The 21,016-nt window shown below is 49.8% G+C and overlaps 1 protein-coding gene across 2 annotated transcripts in view; it reads right to left on the bottom strand.

The window, feature by feature from the left end:
- The window catches only part of HIP1 (huntingtin interacting protein 1), a 65,026-nt gene extending 44,270 nt beyond the window's left edge, over positions 1–20,756 (bottom strand). The window contains exons 1-5 of one of the 2 annotated variants that reach the window (XM_031665498.1): positions 20,528–20,756; positions 17,969–18,025; positions 11,331–11,411; positions 4,739–4,815; positions 3,892–3,953 (exon numbers count right to left, since the gene is read on the bottom strand). In XM_031665498.1, coding sequence (XP_031521358.1) covers positions 3,892–3,953; positions 4,739–4,815; positions 11,331–11,411; positions 17,969–17,983 — 235 coding nt within the window. In that variant the 5' untranslated portion in view covers positions 17,984–18,025; positions 20,528–20,756. Of the gene's footprint in view, positions 1–3,891; positions 3,954–4,738; positions 4,816–11,330; positions 11,412–17,968; positions 18,026–20,527 lie in introns of those variants that run through there. The other variant, XM_021935735.2, reaches the window with a different exon arrangement.
- Positions 20,757–21,016: the final 260 nt, after the last annotated feature.

Genomic DNA, 21,016 nt, shown 5'->3' with positions numbered 1-21,016 from the left:
GCAAGCATTCTTTTATTGTTGAGCACCTGCTATTCACCAGGCACTGGGCTAGAACAGAGAGAATTTAAAGATGAGTAGGACATGGTTCCTGATTTTAGGGAAGAGCTCAGCATCTCGTGGTGACAATATTAATAAACAATGCATATAAAACCAGAGCAGGCTGGGCACGGTGGCTCATGCCTATAATCCAAGCACCTTAGGAGGCCAAGGCAGGCAGATCACTTGAGGCCAGGAGTTCGAGACTAGCCTGGCCAACATGGTGAAACCCTGTCTCTACTAAAAATACAAAAATTAGCCAGGCGTGGTGACGCATGCCTGTAATCCCAGCTACTCAGGAGGCTGAGGCAGGAGAATCACTTGAACCTGGGAGGCAGAGGTTGCAGTGAGCTGAGATGGTGGCATCGCACTCCAGCCTGGGCAACAGAGCGAGACTCTATCTCAAAACAAAACAAACAAACACACAAAAAACACAGAAAACCAGAGCTAGGGGTCCCGATGGCACAAAAAAAGATGGCTGAGCTCACCACCTCTACCCCTTACTCATTCTCTCAGCTAATCAAGTCCTTTTGGACCTCATCACCATCTCCGTTTACTCCTGGTCCACTGTCTGTCAGGAACTGGAAGGATGGCCCAAAGGCTGAAACATTTGTCTTGCTCATCCCTAAAAACCACAGAAGCATACAAAAAACTAGCCGGGCGAGGTGGCGGGCACCTGTAGTTCCAGCTACTTGGGAGGCTGAGGGAGGAGAATGGTGTGAACCCGGGAGGTGGAGCTTGCAGTGAGCCGAGATCACACCACTGCACTACAGCCTGGGAGACAGAGCGAGACTCCGTCTCAAAGAAAAAAACAAAAAAAACCCCCAAAAAACCACAGCAGCGGGAGGCAGGCAGACAGCTGGCTCCAAGAAGAGGCGAGGGCCATGGGGAGAGAGCTTGCGTCAGCTGAACTGCAACTTCTAGGCTGCATTTTCCCAAGGATGACAATTCCAAGAATCTCACTCATGCCTTCATTCAGATCTAGCACATTCCAAAGCTAAATGCAGGCTGGGTGTGGTGGCTCATGCCTGTAATTCCAGCACTTTGGGAGGATAAGGCAGGCAGATCGCTTGAGCTCAGGAGTTTGAGACCAGCCTGGGCAATATAGTGAAGCCTCGTCTCTACAAAAAGTACACAAAAATTAGCTGGGGATGGTGGTGCATGCCCGCAGTCCCAGCTACTTGGGAGGCTGAGACAGGAGGATGGCTTGAGCCCCAGAAGCAGTGAGCCAAGACTGCACCACTGCATTCCAGGTTGGGTGACACAGCCAGACTATCTCAAAAGAAACAACAAAAAAAAGTGAAAGCTAAATGCAAATGATTTCTGAATTATCCACATACGTTGTTCCCACCCAAATCCAAAGGATGAAAAGTTAGCCACAACAATGTATACTTGTTCATATACTTTTATGCAAACATTTCCAATGCATTTTTTTTTCAAGGAGTCTTGCTCTGTTGCCCAGGCTGCAGTGCAGTGGTGCGATCTCAGTTCACTGCAACCTCTGCCTCCCGGGTTCAAGCAATTCTCCTGCCTCAGCCACCTGAGTAGCTGGGATTACAGGCACACACCATCACACCTGACTAATTTTTGTATTTTTAATAGAGACAGGGTTTCACCATGTTGGCCAGGCTGGTCTTGAACTCCTAACCTCATGATCTGCCTGCCTTGGCCTCCCAACGTGGTGAAATTACAGGCATGAGTCACCACGCCTGGCCCCAATGCATTTTTTAAAAAACAAATGCATCCACTCCACTGCCTTCAATCTGACTGGGAATAGCCTAGGGCATAGACTAGATTTTGTGTTTTATTTTTATTTCTCTACTGACTTTTGTATAACGCCATGCTCAAATAGCTTCCTAGTCAGCTGAATGTCCCTTTCTCACACAAACCCAGTTTCCAACCGTATCTGGTGTCTGTCTTTCTTTTTTCTGAGACAGAATCTTGCTCTGTCACCTAGACTGGAGTGCAGTGGTGTGATCTCAGCTCACTGCAATCTCCGCCTCCTGGGTTCAAGTCATTCTCCTGCCTCAGCCTCCTGAGTAGTTGGGATTACAGGCGCTCGTCACCATGCCTGGATAATTTTTGTATTTTTAGTAGAGATGGGGTTTCACCATGTTGCCCAGGCTGGTCTTGAACTCCTGACCTCAGGTGATCCACCCGCCTCGGCCTCCCAAAGTGCTGGGATTACAGGCATGACCCCTGTGCCTGGCCTGTTTCTGGTGTTTTTCTGACCACATCCTGTGCTGAAGACTGGTCAATGTATTATGGAATTTGTTGCCCTGTCCTAGCCGTAGTACAACACGAAACAGAATATTCTGGAAAAGAGGCCAGTAGTAGGCATTTCTACACAGATGAACACGCCGAAGGAAGCTGAAGGAAATTCGGGGTCAGAGAGTCCAAGCCCCAAGAGTGGGTCCTGCATGTCCACATGCAGAGAAGGCCACCAGGCTTGGGCATGGGACCACCAAGCTTGCGTATGGAGACCTGCAATGTGCAACGTCGTCTTTCAGAGTTGGATGCTTGTCTTGGAACGCCCCGAGTCTCAGAACGCTGGTGCTTATGTCCCCCAGGGAAGGGAGGGGAGCCTGCTGGGAGGTGTGGGGAGGAGGGGCGCTGGAGAGCAGGGGACCAGCTGAGGCTTGTCAGGGAAGCGTTAGGGGCTGATGGTCTGGAGGCACCACAGTTCTTGGCAGACGGGAGCCTGGAAGTGTGGCCACTCCCCCTGCTAGTGGAACAGAACTCTGTGAGCTTCTCACGTGGACTTGGGTGACAACCAGTCCTGGGTGACAACCAATCCTGACCAGCTTGTTCCCATGACTGCCAACTCAACAACAGACACGAGCCCTTCCTCCTCAGCAGAAATCGTGCCCACGAGCCAGCCCAGCTCCAAGGAGCAGACAGGACTGGACCAAGGACTGGCCAGGGCCATGGCCACAGTCCAGTGGCTGCCAAAGAGGTAAGACCTGTCTCTGGGCTTTTGGAGGTCTGTGCTTCAGGAGGGAGGCCAGTAGGAAGGAGCAGTGCGTGGTCTTTCTGCTCAGACGTGAAACCACCCGCTTTGAAAATATCTAGGAGGCCAGGTGTGGTAGTTCACACCTGTAATCCCAGAACTTTGGGAGGCTGAGTTGGGAAGACACCTTGAGGCTGGTAGTTCAAGACCAGCCTGGGCAACACAGCAAGACCCCCATCTCTGCAAAAAATACAAAAAATCAGCCAGATGTGGTGGTGAGTGCCTGTAGTCCCAGCTACTTGGGAGGCTGAGGTGGGAGGATCACTTGAGCCTAGTAGTTTGAGGTTGCAGTGAGCTGTAACATGCCACTGCAATCCAGCCTGGGTGACACAGCGAGATCTTCTCTCTCTTTCTTTTTTTTTTTTTTTGAGATGAAGTCTTGCTGTGTCACCCAGGCTGGAGTGCAGTGGCATGATCTTGGATCATTGCAACCTCTACCTCCTGGGTTCAAGCAATTTTCCTGCCTCAGCCTCCCAAGTAACTGGGATTACAGGCATAAGCCACCATGCCTGGCTAATTTTTATATTTTTATTAGAGACAGGGTTTCACCATGTTGGCCAGACTGGTCTTTGACTTTTGGCCTCAAGTGATGGGCCCACCTTAGCCTCCCAAAGTGCTGGGATTACAAGTGCGAGCCACTGTGCCCAGCTGAGACCTTGTCTCTTAAAAAGAAAAATACTGAAGAGATTCAGTCCCTCCCTGCACGAGGGACGGAGAGACCAGAGATGGGGTGTGAGTGTCTCCATTTTCCTGCCCCTTGTGCCACACACTTTGCAGGGAGAGGAGGACTGGGAATTAGGTAGTTCCCATGAGAGCCTGGCTTAGACAGGAGGGAAGAGACTCACCCGTTTGGAAGAGGTTGAGTTCACACTCCAGGTAGTCAAACATCTCCACTGTTAACTGGAAACTGGACCCAAGAGGAAAGAGAGCTTACATTCCACAGCCTGAGGCCGGTCTGTTACCTGTCCCCTCCCCCGTGCTCTACACTACTGCCTCCAGTCTCCAATGCTCACGTGCGTGCGCAAACACACACACAACTCCAGCTCCAAGTCTTAGCCTCATGGGTATTATGGCCATGCAGCCTGGTGGAGAGTCAACAGTGACAGTGACAGGTCAGGGGTGGTGGCTCACGCCTGTCATCCCAGCACTTTGGGAGGCGGAGGTGGGCGGATCACCTGAGGTCCGGAGTTCAAGACCAGCCTGGCCAACACGGCGGAACCCCATCTCTACTAAAAATACAAAGATTAGCCGGGTGTGATGGCGCATGCCTGTAATCCCAGCTACTCAGGAGGCTGAGGCAGGAGAATCACTTGAACCTGGGGGGTGGAGGCTGCAGTAAGTCAAGATCGAGCCACAGCACTCCAGCCTGGGTAACAGGGTGAGACTGCTTCTCAAAAAAACAAAAATGAAAACAGTGACAGTGACAGAGGGAGAGGATAGTTACCAGTGTTGGAGTCGGGGGGCAGAAAGCGAGACAGACACGAAAGCTCTGGGGTGTGAAATAGCCAGGCAGGGGTTCTGGATGAGGCATCACCAATAAATAAGTGGCCCCAAGGCCAAGTCACCCAGGGGCTTTGGTCCCCACCCCAGCCACGCCCCCCCACCCAATCAGGCCCTCCATGTCCCTTATGAGAAGTGTCGGCATTCACAAAAGCTTTCTCCCTCCCTGGGCTCAGGGCAGGAGCCACTTACAAGTTGTTCACGTCACTTTCTCCAGCCTCATCCAGCTGGCGGTCACTCATCTGCAGGTTGCCTGGGAACCTGGGATTCTGGAAGGAAGGCAGAGGAAGGGAGTCAGGACAGGAGACATGAAGAGCTCTCTCTCAGCTGGGCGTGGTGGCACACGCCTGTGGTCCCAGCTACTTGGGAGGCCGAGGCGGGAGGATCGCTTGAGCCCAGTAGTTCAAGGCTACAGTTCAAGGCCACTGCACTCCAGCCTGGTTACAGAGTGAGACCCTACCTCAAAACAAACAAAAAAGAAAAAAAAAGAAACACCAGCTGGTATCATCAATCATTGCTCAGTATCTATAGCATGATCCTGTCATCTGTGTGGTTTGTCCCTGTGGCAAAGGGAAAAGGCCGCAGAGATGGGTGGTCATTCCATCATTGGGCATCTGCATGTACAAGTGGATACTTTAGGCTCTAGGCTGGGCGCGGTGGCTCACACCTATAATCCCAGCACTTTGGAGGCCAAGGCAGGTGGATCACTTGAGGTCAGGAGTTAGAGACCAGGCTGGCCAACATGGTGAAACCCTGTCTCAACTAAAAATAAAAAAATTAGCCGGGGGTGGTGGCGCATGCCTGTAGTCCCAGCTCCTTGGGAGGCTGAGGCAGGAGAATCGCTTGAACCTGGGAGGTGGAGGTTGCAGTGAACTGAGATGGAACCACCACACTCCAGCCTGGGCAACAGAGTGAGACTCCGTCTCCCCCCGCAAAAAAAAAGAAAAAAAAAATCCCTATTGCAGACTTCGCTCCTGGGCTCCATGGTGCCAAGGCCTCTGAGGCTTGACCTGGCACCTGGGACACAGTTTTCCTTTGCCCCAAGTCATGCACCCTGAGATTACAAACTTTGACCTCAGTTTCAGCACCTTCACCTCTACTCCATCCCCAGCTACGCACACCCACTCCAGACTCCACCATCACCTAAAACATCCCTGCCTAGAACTCTCCACTATAGCATCTCCCTCTCTGGCTGCATCACTCAGGCCTCTGCCCTTCCAGTCCTCTCCTGCCCTCAAGTCCACCAACTACTCATACTTAAGTCTCAGAGATGGCCAGTCCCTTCCTGCTCCCTCTCCTCTCCATTTCTCTGCCTGCCTTTGCCTCCTGGCTCAGTCTCAACATCATGACTGGTGGCCTGGCTCCACTTTCCCATGCCCTGCCTGCCTTTCCACCACACTGCTTCGAAGACCTGCTGAGAGCCTGGGTCCTTGTCATCGGCTCTGCACCTAGGGCCAGCTGCCAACTGTCCCTGGAGAAAGACTCACAGCTGGTGTCACTATGCATGCACACTCTCTGGCCTGAACGTCCGTCTCAGTCAGCTTGGGCAGCTATAACAAGATACCACATGCTGGGTGGCTTAACCCATAGACAGTGTCTCGCAGTTCTGGAGGCCGGGGAGTCCAAAGTCAAGGTGTTGACAGATTCAGTCTCTGGTGAGGGGCCTCATCTTGGTTACACTGCTTACATGGCAGAGGAGGGGGAATCAGGCTCTCTCCTGTTTCTCTTTTTTTATTTTTTAGAGACATGACCTCACTGTTACCCACGATGAAGTGCAGTGGCATGATCATCGCTCACTGCAGCCTCGAATTCCTGGGCTCAAGTGATCCTCCACCTCAGCCTCCTGAGTAGCTGGTACTACAGGCATACACCACCATGCGGGCTAATTTTTTTTTTTTTTTTTTTGTATTTTTAGTAGCGATGGGGTTTCACCACATTGACCAGGCTGGTCTTGAATTCCTGACCTCAGGTGATCCGCCTGCCTTAGCCTTCCAAAGTGCTGGGATTACAGGCGTGAGCCACTGCACCCAGCCAGAGAATGAATTTTTCTTTAATGTGTGCAGGATATTTTTGCTGTTGTTGTTTTCAAGATGGAGTCTCACTCTGTCGCCCAGGCTGGAGTGCAATGGCATGATATCAGCTCACTGCAACCTCAGCCCCTTGGGTTCAAGCGATTCTCCTGTCTCAGCCTCCTGAGTAGCTGGGATTAGCAGGCATGCACCACCATGCCCGGCTAATTTTTTTATATTTTTAGTGGAGATGGGGTTTCACCATGTTGCCCAGGCTGGTCTTGAACTCCTGACCTCAGGTGATCCACCCATCTCGGCCTCCCAAAGGTCTGGGATTACAAGCGTGAGCCACCGCGCCCGGCCAAAAACAATTTTTTTTTAAGAGACAGGGTCTCACTGTGTGGCCCAGGCTGGTCTCACCTCAACCCTTGGCCTCCCCAAATGCTGGAACCGCAGGTATGAGCCACTCTGCCCAGCCTCCTTCCCCACTCTTGTATCGCTAATTGCTAAAAACTGGAAAAGTCCTTTGCTCCTCCACACTTGGACAATACCAGCTTCCCCACTTTCCCTGCTTTCTAAAACCAGGAAAAACAAGACAGCAGTGAGCTCGAGAGCCTTTGGAAGCAAAGCCAGCTGCATCCTCATTCGACCCCAATTCTCCAAGCCCACGTGACCATTCCCTTCTGCCCTTCCATGCTATTAAAAGCTAGGGGCCTGGCCATCGGCACCGGCTGCTTCTGATGCCGCTGAACTCTGCTCTCTTTCTATACACAAGGGAAAGGGACTCCCTTGGCCTCTATCACCCCTGCAGCGCCACTGCCCCAGCTCCCATCCCAGTCCCCTTCCTCCCTAACCATCTTCCCAGTCTTGCTTTCTCCACACCCTCCCTTCTCTCCTTTTTCACCTAAAATACTACCCTAGGCCCTTCCTCCTCCCATTTCCCATTTAACACTGTATTTTTTTTTTTTTTTTTAGAGAGAGTCTTGCTGTGTCACCCAGGTTGGAGTGCAACCTCTGCCTTCTGGATTCAAGCCGTTCCCAAGCCTCAGCCTCCTGAGTAGCTGGGATTACAGGTGCATGCCACCACGCCCAGCTAACTTTTGTGTTTTTAGTAGAGATGGGGGTTTCACTATGTTGGTCAGGCTGGTCTCCAACTCCTGGCCTCAAGTGATCCTCCTGCCTCGGCCTCCCATGGTTTTGGGATTAGAGACGTGAGCCACCACACCCACCAGTTCAATTTAACACTTTCAACCTCTACTCCCATCTTTTTTTTTTTGTTTTTTTTTTGAGATGGAGTCTTGCTCTGTCGCCCAGGCTGGAGTGCAGAGGCAGCATCTCGGCTCACTGCAACCTCCGCCTCCTGGGTTCAAGCCATTCTCAAGCCTCAGCCTCCTGAGTAGCTGGGATTACAGGTGCGTGCCACCACACCCAGTTAACTTTTGCGTTTTTAGTAGAGATGGGGGTTTCACTATGTCAGTCAGGCTGGTCTCCAACTCCTGGCCTCAAGTGATCCTCCTGCCTCGGCCTCCCATGGTGTTGGGATTAGAGGTGTTAGCCACCACACCCACCAGTTCAATTTAACACTTTCAAAACCTCTACTCCCATCTTTTTTTTTTTTTTTGAGATGGAGTCTTGCTCTGTTGCCCAGGCTGGAGTGCAGTGGCGGCATCTCGGCCCACTGCAACCTCCGCCTCCCAGTTTCAAGTGATTCTCCTGCCTCAGCCTCCTGAGTAGCTGGGAGTACAGGCGTGAGCTAATTTCTTTTTGTATTTTTAGTAGAGATGAGTTTTGCCACGTTGGCCAGGCTGGTCTTGAACTCCTGACCTCAGACGATCTGCCCGCCTCAGCCACCCAAAGTGCTGGGATGACAGGCGTGAGCCACTGTGCCCAGCCCCAGAAGATCTTAAATCCAATTCTCACCTTTCCCCACCTCCTCATGACACCTTTACCAGAGCCTGGTCCTCCCTCCAATCACACGCTATAAGTCCCCTCCCCTCCACACCCTGAGCCTCTCCCTCCTGCTTCTTTGCCTTGCAATCCAGCCCGAGGGCAGCCCGACTCCCCGCCTCGGCCTCTGACACCCTGGCCTGGCCCAGCCTCAGTTCTGGTTTATGTTGCCTCCTATGTGCCCACCCCTCTGCCTGACCCCCTGTTGTCTCCCACAGTTGCCAGATCCCTGCACACCCCTCAGCTGTTCCCCTCCCCCACCTCATAGTATGCATCACGTCACCTTCTTCTCTCTTTTTTCTGGGAGATAGGGCCTCACTCTGTTGCCCAGGTGGGAGGGCAGTGATGTGATCATAGCTCACTGCATCCTTGACCTCCCAGGCTCAAAGCATCCTTGACCTCCCAGGCTCAAAGCATCCTCCCACCTCAGCCTCCCGAGTAGCTGGGACTACAGTTGCATGCTACCACACCCGGCTAATTTTTAAATTTTTTGTAGAGACAGGGTCTCCCTATGTTGCCCAGGCTCGAACTCCTGGGCTTAAGGAATCCGCCCTGCTTGGCCTCCCAAAATGCTGAGTTTATAGGCCCAAGCAACCCCACCCAGCCTCATTTCCTGCCAATCTTCAGGCAGTCCCTGCTTCTTTGACTGTCCCATGGACAACTCCTAATTCTGGCTCTCATCATTGTCCTCACTGGCCACCTGGATCTTTTAAGTCCACTTTGGAAAAGTGGACTTAAAATGCAGAGTGGCCCATGTCATTGCTTTACAGCCTGATCCCCATTGGGTCCAAGGTGTGGCTCAGGTGGGTGCTGAGGCCTCTGTGACTGAGATGCTGTTTTCTACCCTGCCCAGCCTCACACCAGAGTGGATCTAAGCCAGGCATAGTGGCGAGTATCTGTGGTCCCAGTAACTCGGGAGACTGGGGCAGGAGGATCTCTTGAGCCCAGGAATTTGAGGCTGCAGTGAGCTAAGGTGATCCACCTCCAGCCTGGCCAACATGGTGAAATCCCGTCTCTACTAAAAATACAAAAAATTAGCCAGGCGCGGTGGCTCCTGCCTGTAGTCCCAGCTACTTGGGAGGCTGAGACATCAGAATTGCCTGAACCCAGCAGGTAGAGGTGGCAGTGAGGTGAGATCATGCCACACTGCACTCCAGCCTAAGTGACAGAGTGAGACTCCATCTCAAAAAAATAAAATAAAATAAAAATAAAATAAAAAAATTAAAAGACAGGTCTGTAGGGGAGCTTGCTATAGAAATTGTAGGAATTGCTGGGTGCCATGGCTCACGCCTGTAATCCCAGCACTTTGAGAGGCCAAGGCGGGTGGATCACCTGAGGTCAGGAGTTCGAGACCAACCTGACAAAATCCCATCTCTACTGAAAAAAAAAAAAATACAAAATTAGCCAGGCATGGTAGTGTATGCCTGTAGTACCCAGCTACTCAGGAGACTAAGGCAGGAGAATCACTTGAACCCAGGAGGTGGAGGTTTTGGTGAGCTGAGATCGTGCCATTGCACTTCAGCCTGGGCAACAAGAGCAAAACTCTGTCTCAAAAAAAAAAAAAGAAAGAAAAAGAAAAAAAGAAATTGCAGGAGTAGGTTTGCTCTGTCACTCAGGCTGGAGTACAGTGGCATGATCACAGTTTACAGCAGCCTTCAGCTCCAGAACTCAAGTGATCCTCTTGCCTCAGCCTCCTGAGTAGCTGGGACTACGGGCATGTGTCACCACCTCTGGCTAATTGTAATTTTTTGTAGAGACAGGGTCTTGCCATGTTGCCCAGGCTGGTCTCAAACTCCTGGTCTTAAGTGATCCTCCAGTCTTGACTTCCCAAAATGCTCAGATCACAGGCATGAGCCACCGTGCCTGGCCAGGAATTGTTTTTATTAACAGTAAAATCAGCCGGGCGCGGTGGCTCAAGCCTGTAATCCCAGCACTTTGGGAGGCCGAGACGGGCAGATCACGAGGTCAGGAGATCGAGACCATCCTGGCTAACACAGGGAAACCCCGTCTCTACTAAAAAAAATACAAAAAACTAGCCGGGTGTGGTGGCGGGCGCTTGTAGTCCCAGCTACTCAGGAGGCTGAGGCAGGAGAAAATGGCGTAAACCTGGGGGGCGGAGCTTGCAGTGAGCTGAGATCCGGCCACTGCGCTCCAGCCTGGGCGACACAGCAAGACTCCGTCTCAAAAAAAAAAAACCAAAAAAAAAAAAACAGTAAAATCAATGCTTCTGTAACATTTTCATAAGGCAATCTAGTGGCTAGGGTTACCCTTTCTTTTTTATGTTTTTTTGAGACAGTGTCTCACTCTGTCGCCCAAGCTGGAGTACAGTGGTATGGTTTTGGCTCACTGCAACCTCCGCCTCCTGGTCTTGGGTTCAAGCAATTCTCCTGCCTCAGCCTCCCGAGTAGCTGGGATTACAGGCACGCATCACCACCACGGGTAATTTTTGTACTTTTAGTAGAGACGGGGTTTCACCATGTTGGCCAGGCCAGTCTTGAACCCCTGACCTCAGGTGATCTGTCCGCCTGGGTCTCCCAAACAGCTAGGATTATAGGTGTGAGCCACCGTGCCTGGCCAGTTGTTCTTTCTAGTTGCAAAATGGGGCACAAAGGGTGCAGAAGACATGGGCCAAAATCCCAGGCCTCATCACGTCCCGTGGGCCTGGCAATGGCTTTCCTCTCCCACAGCTGGGGTACATGATGCACACACTTCCTCAGAAGCCTGGGCTGTCTATTACCTGAAAGAGCTGACAACTGAGCCCAGGGAGGGGCTGAGGGGATAGAGCAAGGGAGGCGGTGGTGGCGGCAGAACTGTCCGCAGAGACTCACTTTGGTGTGGTACTCCATCTTGGTTCTCAGCAGTTTCAGGTAGATGCTGCACAGCTGGCCATACCCCTCGCTCAGGTGGCCCTTTCAGGAAGAGGAGGAGAAGCAGAGTCAACAACAAGAACATGACGGTCGAGAGATCTGAGGCCAGAAATTCTCTGGTAAAGAATCTACCTTCTTCTTTTTTTTTTCTCCCCTTTATGTTATTTATTTAGAGATGGGGTCTAGCTCTGTTGCCCAGGCTGGAGTACAGTGGCACGATCTCTGCTCACTGCAGCCTCTGCCTCCTGGGTTCAAGTGATTCTCCTGCCTCAGTCTCCTGAGTAGCTGGGATTACAGGCATGCGCCACCATGCCTGGTCAATTTTTGTATTTTTAGTAGAGATATGGTTTCACCATGTTGCCCAGGCTGGTCTCAAATTCCTGGCCTCGAGTGATCCACCTGCCTGGGCCTCCCAAAAGGCTGGGATTACGCTACAGGTGTGAGCACCATGCTTAGCTAATTTTTGTCGTTTTTACTAGAGATGGGGTTTCACCATATTGGCCAGACTAGTCCTGAACTTCTGACCTCAGGTGATCCGCCCACCTCTGCCTCCCAAAGTGCTGGGATTACAGGCGTGAGCCACCGCACCCAGCCATCTACCTTTATTCTTAAATGTAAATAGAATCAATCTATTTTTCTTGCTTAATATGCTGCAATTTTATTCAACTTCTTAAACTTTCTTTCATTATTTTTAGTGACCGACCAGTATTATTGTAATTTATTGAACTGACTCAATAAATTCAAATGAGCTGAAGCCAATTCAAACGGCTGAAATGTTTGCTATCATAAACCATTTCAGGCCGGGCGCGGTGGCTCAAGCCTGTAATCCCAGCACTTTGGGAGGCCGAGACGGGCGGATCACGAGGTCAGGAGATTGAGACCATCCTGGCTAACACGGTGAAACCCCGTCTCTACTAAAAAATACAAAAACTAGCCGGGTGAGGTGGCGGGCGCCTGTAGTCCCAGCTACTCGGGAGGCTGAGGCCGGAGAATGGCGGGAACCCGGGGGGCGGAGCCTGTAGTGAGCCGAGATCGGGCCACTGCACTCCAGCCTGGGCGACAGAGCGAGACTCCGTCTCAAAAAAAAAAAAAAATAAAATAAAATAAAATAAAATAAACCATTTCAATGAACATTCCTTAAAGCACAATCCTTTGTACAAACATAAGGACTTCCTTTGATAAATTTTGGACAAAGCTGCCTACTTAAGAATGTTGAGTCCGTCCAGGCGCGGTGGCTCACGCCTGTAATCCCAGCACTTTGGGAGACCGAGGTGGGCGGATCACTTGAGGTCAGGAGCTCAAGACCAGGCTGGCCAACATGGTAAACCCTGTCTCTACAAAAAATACAAAAATTAGCTGGGTGTGATGGCGCACGCCTGTAGTCCCAGCTACTTGGGAGGCTGAAGCAGAAGAACCACTTGAACCTGGGAGGCAGAGGTTGAAGTGAGCCAAGATTGTGTCACTGCACTCCAGCCTGGATGACAGAGTGAGACTGCACCTCAAAATAAAGAAGATGAGTCTCCCACCTTTGGCAAAATCATAGTCTGCCTGTGGGCTCTTTTTTTCCGTGTCTCTATCTAAGAACAGTGGAGGGAATATCCCTTCCAGATGGATTCAATAGACGAATAGCATCTACACTATTACACATGGGATGGGGTCCTGAAGTGGAATCTGTCAGCCAGGCATGGAGGCTCATGCCTGTAATCCCAGCACTTTGGGAGGCCGAGGAGGGAGGATTGCTTGAGCTCAGGAGTTTGAGACCAGCCTGGCCAACATGGCGAAACCCCATGTCTACAAAAAATTAAAAAATTAGCCGGGCGTGGTGGTGTGCACCTGTGGTCCCAGCTATTCAGGAGACTGAAGTGGGAGGATCGCTTGAGCCCAGGAAGTTGAGGCTGCAGTGAGCTGTGGTCATGTCACTGTACCTCCAGACTTGATGACAGACAGAGCAAGAAACTGTCTCAAAACATCACCACCACCACCAACACACACACACAAGACTGCCTCCTTGGTACAGGGGAAGTAAAGGCAAATAATAAAATAACAAACGCTTGGACTCCTGCACTGAGGAAGTCCTCCCAAGGGACTATGAAGAATTCTGCAGCCTCAAATCACTACTGTGATCGGGGGAGAAAAATCTGCCCTAAATTCACAAAACCTTTAGCTGAGAATTTAATTTCAAGAGATCTCAATGGAAGCAAATGCCAATTCTCTCTAGAGGAACCTGCCTTCATTACAGACTTCAAAGAATTCCCCATAGATAAAATTCCAAGGAAGATGAGCAGCTTAGAGTAGAAAATAACCGAACATAAAGAAAACTACACGGCATGGGCAAAATGCACCAAAAGTGATGGAGGACAGAAACAAATCTCTAAAGACCTTAGATAGGCCGGGCGCGGTGGCTCACGCCTGTAATCCCAGCACTTTGGGAGGCCAAGGCAGGCGGATCAAGAGGTCAGGAGATCGAGACCATCCTGGCTAACATGGTGAAGCCCTGTCTCTACTAAAAATACAAAAAATTAGCTGGTTGTGGTGGCGGGCGCCTGTGGTTCCGGCTACTCGGGAGGTTGAGGCAGGAGAATGGCGTGAACCCGGGAGGCGGAGCTTGCAGTGAGCCGAGATCGCGCCACTGCACTCCAGCCTGGGTGACAGAGCAAGACTCTGTCTCAAAAAAAAAAAAAAGATAATAGAATTACAAAATATATATGAAATGACTTTGCTTCATATATCTAAAGAAATAAGACACTGTTTCAAAATATATGCAGAGCATAACAAATTGTAAAGGAGGAGAAGCAGGGCTAGACACAGTAGCTCCTCCTGCCCGTAATCCCAGTGCTTTGGGAAGCTGAGGTGGGCAGATTGCTTAAGTCCAGGAGTTCAAAACCACCCTGGGCAACATGGCAAAACCCTGCGTCTACAAAAATTAGCTGGGTGTGGTGGTGCACACCTGTTGTCCCAGCTACTTGGGAGGCTGAGGTGGGAGGATCACCTGAGCTTGGGAGGTTGAGGCTGCAGTAAGCCATGATCGCACCACTGCACTCCAGCCTGGGTGACAGAGTGAGACCCTGTCTCAAACAACAACCTCACCCAGCAAAAAACAAGCAGATTTGAAAAAAAAAAATAGAACTTCAAGAAATGAAAACTGTACTAATTGGGCTAGGTGTGGTGGCTCATGCCTGTAATCCTAGCAATTTGAGAGGCCGAGGCAGATGAATCACCTAAGGTGAGGAGTTTGAAACCAGCCTGGCCAACATGGTGAAACCCCATCTCTACTAAACATATAAAATTAGCCGGGCGTGGTGGTGCACACCTGTAGTCCCAGCTACGTGGGAGGCTGAGACAGGAGAATTGCTTGAACCTGGGAGGTGGAGGCTGCAGTGAGTGGAGATCGCGCCATTGCACTCCAGCCTGGGCAACAAGAACAAAACTCCGTCTCAAAAAAAAAAAAAACAAAAAAAAAGAAGAAAAGAAAACTGTACTAAATGAAATTGAAAACTTTATGGAAAAGTTTAATAACACATTAGACCCAACTGGAGATGAGGCAAACAGAAGGCTAGAGCTGATAAAAATTATCCAGAATACAGCAAAGACAAATAGGTGGAAAAAACTGGAAGAGTGGTTTAGAGACATGAGGGGTAGGAGGAGAAAGTCTGACACACATCTAGCCAAAATCTGAGAGGGGGCTGGGCGCGGTAGCTGATGCCTGTAATTCCAACACTTTGGGAGGATGAGGAGGGAAGATCACTTGAGGTCAGGAGTTCGAGACCAGCCTGGCCAATGTGGCAAAACTCCGTCTCTACTAAAAGTACAAAAATTAGCTGGGTGTGGTGGTGCATGCCTATAGTCCCAGCTACTTGGGAGGCTGAGGCAGGATAATCACTTGAACCTGGGAGGCGCAGGCTGCAGTTAGCCTGGGCAACAGAGTGAGACTCCGTATAAAAAAAAAATCTGAGAAGGAAAAGATAGAATGGAGCACAGGCAGTGTTTGAAGTGACAATGAGAAATTTTCACAACTAATAAAAGACATTAACCCACCGTCCAAAGAATCCAAAATAAATTCACTCCTAGACACATTCTAAGATGTTAAAATGGCCAGAGATAAAACATGTTAGCTTCAAAGGCGCAACAGTGTCTCACAGCCAACTCCATGAAAATAATCAAAGCCAGAAGTCAGTGGAAAGATATCTTGAAAATATCCTCTACGTGCTGAGGGAAAATAACTGTCACCTTAGAACCTAAACCCAGAGAAGATACCTTCTATGAGTGAGGTTGAAATAATGACATTCTCGTCCGGGCGTGGTGGCTCATGCCTGTAATTTCAGCACTTTGGGAGGCCAAGGTGGGTGGATCACCTGAGGTCAGGAGTTCAAGACCAGCTTGGCCAACATGGCAAAACCCCGTCTCTACTAAAAATATAAAAATTAGCCAGGCGTGGTGGTAGGCATCGTAATTCTAGCTACTTGGGAGGCTGAGGCAGGAGAATCGCTTCAACCTGGGCGGTGGAGGTTGCAGTGAGCTGAGATTGTGCCAGTGCACTCTGGCCTAGGCAACAGAGCAAGACTCTGTCTCCAGAAAAAAAAAAAAAAAAACCAACATTCTTAAACAAGCAAACACGGCATTAGCCACCAGTAGACTCTTAATTATGGAAGTTATAAAAGAAATAGTTCAGGCAGAAAGAAAGTGATCTCAGATGGAAGGTCTATGGAGAGCACAGAATAAAACAAGGAAAATAAAACAATAACTTACAGAGTTTACAGATAAACATAATCAAAACCAAAATGTTATGCTAACAGATAAATTGAGGAACTGAATGGAACTAAAATATTATAAAGTCTTTGTGTTATACAAGAAACAAAGATATGAAAGGTAGACCTAGATAAACCAAGCAAGCATTTTGTAATTATTAGAGAACATGCCAAAAACAAAAAAAGTAGATTTGTTTTTTAACCTCCCAAATAGTAATGAGGAAAAAACAGAATGAGAAAAAAATACCCAGTTAATTCAAAAGAAAGCAAGGAATGAGAGAAATAGAAGCAGAACAGATGGGACAAATAGAAAGCATAAAATAAAATGGGAGACATAAATCTAAACATACCATGTAGTATAATAAGTGTAAATGGACTAAATGCCCAGTTAAAAGACAAAGACTACCATCCTGAATAAAAAACAACAACCACAAACCACACAAAATCCAACCAAATGTTATTTGTAAGTGTTATTTCTAAAACGTAAAAATACAGGAATGCTTAAAGTCAAAAGATGGTGAAATATATATCAGGCAAATTCTAACAAAAAGGAAAAAGACCTAAGCTTTACATGTTACAGGGAATATTTTCTGGCACACAGTTGGGCAATCTGGGGACAACTCTCAACTTTGTTCTGGTACCTTGTTTTGTGACTTTAGGATAAGCTGCTTCCCTTTCTGGGCCTGTGTTTCCTCACCTATGATAGGTAGATAGGACTACATAGTTGCCAACATTTTGTAGGTGCAGACAGATACAGGTAAGACTGTGCAAAAAGGCTAAAGTAGTAGTTCTCAACTGATAGAGGCAAAAGAACATATCAGAATCAACCAGGGAGATTTTTTTTTTTTTTTTTTTGAGACAGAGTCTTACTCTGTCACCCAGGCTGGAGTGCAGTGGCCCAATCTCAGCTCGCCATAACCTCTGCCTCCTAGGTTCAAGCGATTCTCCCGCCTCAGCCTCCCAAGTAGCTGGGATTACAGGCAAACACCACCACACCGGGCTAATTTTTGTATTTTCAGTAGAGCCGGGGTTTCACCATGTTGGCCAGGTTGGTCTCAAACTCCTGACCTCAGGTGATCTGCCTGCCTTGGACTCCCAAAGTGCTGGGATTACAGGTGTGAGCCACTGCGCCTGGCCAAGGGAGATTCTTCAAAATGCAAACTACCCCTCTCCATATACACACCCACGGACATCAGAATCTGGGGTGATTGTGCTCTGTGTATAGAAACGCTCTTTTCCATTGACTGTGATATTGCCACCTACCTCCTCTCTCATCCTAAAGCACTAAGAATCTCTAAATAGGAAAGAAAAAGCTCTGGCATTAAGAACTGGGTATGCTAATTCTAATTCTCAAGGTACTATGACTCCAACGGGACCAGTGGAAAGAGAAGAGAAGTAGGAACTGTGGGCTGGGTACAGTGGCTCATGTGTGTGATCCCAGCACTTTGGGAGGCTGAGGTGGGAGGATCACTTGAGGCCAGGAGTTCAAGACCAGCCTGGGCAGCATAGCGAGACCCCATCTCTACCAAAAAAAAAGAAAAACAACCAGGAACCATGGCCGTGTAGCTACTGCTGAGGGATCCCAACTCATGTCACAGCTTTGTGACATGAGTTTCCATTGGCAGGAGAAGCTCCCGGGCCCTGGAACTTTCCTGAAGCATCCAGGGACCCCAGGCAAGACTATGGATATCATGGTACTCTTTGGGGGCATCCTTAGTCTCTCTCTGGCGCTCATGGGAGAAATCCTCAACAAGCTGAAGGAGATCAATTTATTTCACCCTTCAGTCCTTACTCTGCGGCCTCCGGGGAAGGACAGGAGGAGCAGGTGGCTCCTGGGTACATCTGCAAACTCACCCACATCCTGCTCATGTCACTCAATTCATTTCTGTATCTCAGAGAGTCCTTCAGGACCTGCAGACGCAAAAGAGCAGCCCATGAGAGAATGGAGAAGGAAGGAAAGACAAAGGGAAGGAGCATGGAGAGAGGCGGAGGTGAACCTGGGGCGGGGGGACAGGCTGATGGGAGAGAGGTTCACCCACCTCTGATGGAGAACCCAAAGGCCAGGAGAAGGTGGCAGTGTGGGAGAGGACAGCAGCCTCTGTGGCCCAGGCAGTTACTTTCCCCACAAGGGTCCCTGGCTCCCTGTCACCCCACAGCCACTGCAGGGGACTCACGATCGGCTGCACCGTAGCTCAGTGCAGGGAATAGAGGCTGCACCCAGCCACTGCAGGAGACCGAGCCTGCACCAGCCACTGCAGGGGACCGAGCCTGCACCCAGCCAGTGCAGGGAATAGAGGCTGCACGCAGCCACTGCAGGGGATGGAGGCTGCACCCAGCCACTGCAGGGGACGGAGGCTGCACCCAGCCACTGCAGGGGAATGAGCCTGCACCAGCCACTGCAGGGGAGTGAGCCTGCACCCAGCCACTGCAGGGGATAGAGGCTGCACCTAGCCACTGCAGGGGACTGAGCCTGCACCCAGCCAGTGCAGGGGATAGAGGCTGCACCCAGCCACTGTAGGGAACTGAGCCTGCATTCAGTCACTGCAGGGGACCGAGCAGTTGTGGAAGTCATGGTTGGCAGTGCCTTGGAGGGAGCACCGCTCAGAGCTAAGATACCATAGAACTGTACATTCATTCTGGGAGTTTTAGGGCAGATGGGAATACTTGTTCTAATAAAATCCACTTGAGTAGACAATTTCCTGAGATGCAAGTGTCTTGAGAGACAGGTGTGTCTTTTTCTAATTTGCACAAATACCCTGTAGGCCACGGTGGTATTGGGTTGCCCTTTCTATGAGAATGCTGAGTTGATGATGGCTCCTTCGGGAATAACTACAGCTATTTGTTGTGGTGGTTGAGATAGGGTCTTGCTCTGTTGCCCAGACTGGAGTGCAGTGGTGTGATCATAACTCACTGTAACCTCGAACTCCTGGACTCAGGCAATCCTCCTACCTCAGCCTCCCAAGGAGCTGGGGCTACAGGCATGCACCACTATGCCTGGCTCATTTTTAAATTTTTGATAGAGATGAGGTCTTGCTGTGTTGCCCAGGCTGGTCTCAAGCTCCTGGCCTCAAGCAATCCTCCCCTCTTGGCCTCGCAAAGTGCTGGGGTTACAGGCATGAACCACTGTGTCTGGCCTTATAACACCTAACTTTTAAACATTTGAGGGCTTCCTCAGGTTCTTTCTGGTGCATTATTAAAAGTGAGGGTGTGCAGGACGGGCGCAGGGGCTCACACCTGTAATCCCAGCACTTTGCGGGACCGAGGTGGATGGATCACCTGAGGTCAACAGTTCAAGACCAGCTTGACCAACACGGCGAAACTCCATCTCTACTAAAAATACAAAATTAGCTGGGTGTGGTGGTGGGTGTGTGTAATCCCAGCTACTCAGGAGGCTGAGGCAAGAGAATCGCTTGAACCTGGGAGGCGGAGGTTGCAATGAGCCAGGATCACACCACTGCACTCCAGCCGCCTGGGTGACAGAGCAAGACTCCATCTCAAAAAAAAAAAAAAAAAAGTGAGGGTGTTCTTTCGCTCCTCATTAAGGACCTTGGTCCTTGCAGGGAATCCTGCACCTTGACCCCTTGGCTCCTCCTCCAGGCAGCACCTCCGGCCCCTTTCCATTTAGCCAGCCTTGTACTTTCCTTGACAGCAGCAATCTTTTGTCTAAAATGCACTTTCCGTAAACCTGAACACCCCACTTCTTCCGTAAACCTGCCTGGCCCCATTCAGGGGCACCTTCAATGTCTCCACACCTTGAATTCCCCATATATGGAATCCTGGAACCGCTTCTCCCCAGGCCTAATTCCAAACACACCCACCCCCTGCAGATAGTCGTCAGTTTGCATGTAATAAATGTTCACCAGGGTCGGGCATGGCGGCTCACGGCTGTAATCCCAGCACTTTGGGAGGCTGAGGTGGGCGGCTCACTAGGTCAGCAGATCGAGATCAGCCTGGCCAACATGGTGAAACCCCGTCTCTACTAAAAGTACAAAAATTAGCCGGGTGTGGTGGTGCATGCGTGTAATCCCACCTAATCGGGAGGCTGAGGCAGGAGAATCACTTGAACCTGGGAGGTGGAGGCTGCCGTGAGCCGAGATCGCACCACTGCACTCCAGCCTGGGTGACAGAGCGAGACCCCATCTCAAAATAAATGTCCCTCTGGCCTCACATGATTTTAAGTTCAGCATTCTAGATCTCTGTCATTAGTGAGCTCTTTGTGGAGTGAAGGGAGAATTTCCACTTTTGTAATTGTGTGCTTCGACAAGATTCATGGACCCACCAACTGGGCACCGTCAGCTGTAAGGACAACTCTGTGCCCGGAACTTTAGGCTTTACTCAGCAAGGCTCAGGTCACAAGTGCACTGTCATTTAGGGCAGAAAGACTCGCCTCAGGTAGGAAACTAAATGACTCACCCGGAGCACATGTTATTTTGCTTCTGAACTGGAAAATACCGTAAAGCTCCTTTCGCCAATGACATTTTCATTTAGTGAGGGGTGGGCTTAAACAGATGTTTGGGTCTGGAAGCTAAAGTCAGCTTTTGATACAGGAGTCTTTTCTTTTCTTTTCTTTTCTTTTCTTTTCTTTTCTTTTCTTTCTTTCTTTCTTTCTTTCTTTCTTTCTTTTCTTCTTTCTTTTTTTCTTTCTTTCCTTTCTTTCCTTTTTCTTTCCTCCTTTCTTTCCTTCTCTCTCCTTCCTTCCTTCCTTCTCTCTCTCTTTCCCCTTCCTTCCTTCCTTCCTTCCTTCTCTCTCTTTCTTTCGTTCTATTTTTTTTTTTTTTTTTTTAGACAGGGTCTCACTCTGTCGCCCAGCCTTGAGTACAGTGGCACAATCTTGGCTCACTGCAAACTCCACCTCCCAGGTTCAAGCAATTCTCGTGCCTCAGCCTCCCAAGTAGCAGGGAT

Source organism: Papio anubis, chromosome 4 (assembly GCF_008728515.1).
Source record: "Papio anubis isolate 15944 chromosome 4, Panubis1.0, whole genome shotgun sequence".
Taxonomy (NCBI): Eukaryota; Metazoa; Chordata; class Mammalia; order Primates; family Cercopithecidae; genus Papio; species Papio anubis.
Note: the sequence above shows the minus strand (reverse complement) of the source record. Positions and strands in the feature narration are given on the sequence as shown.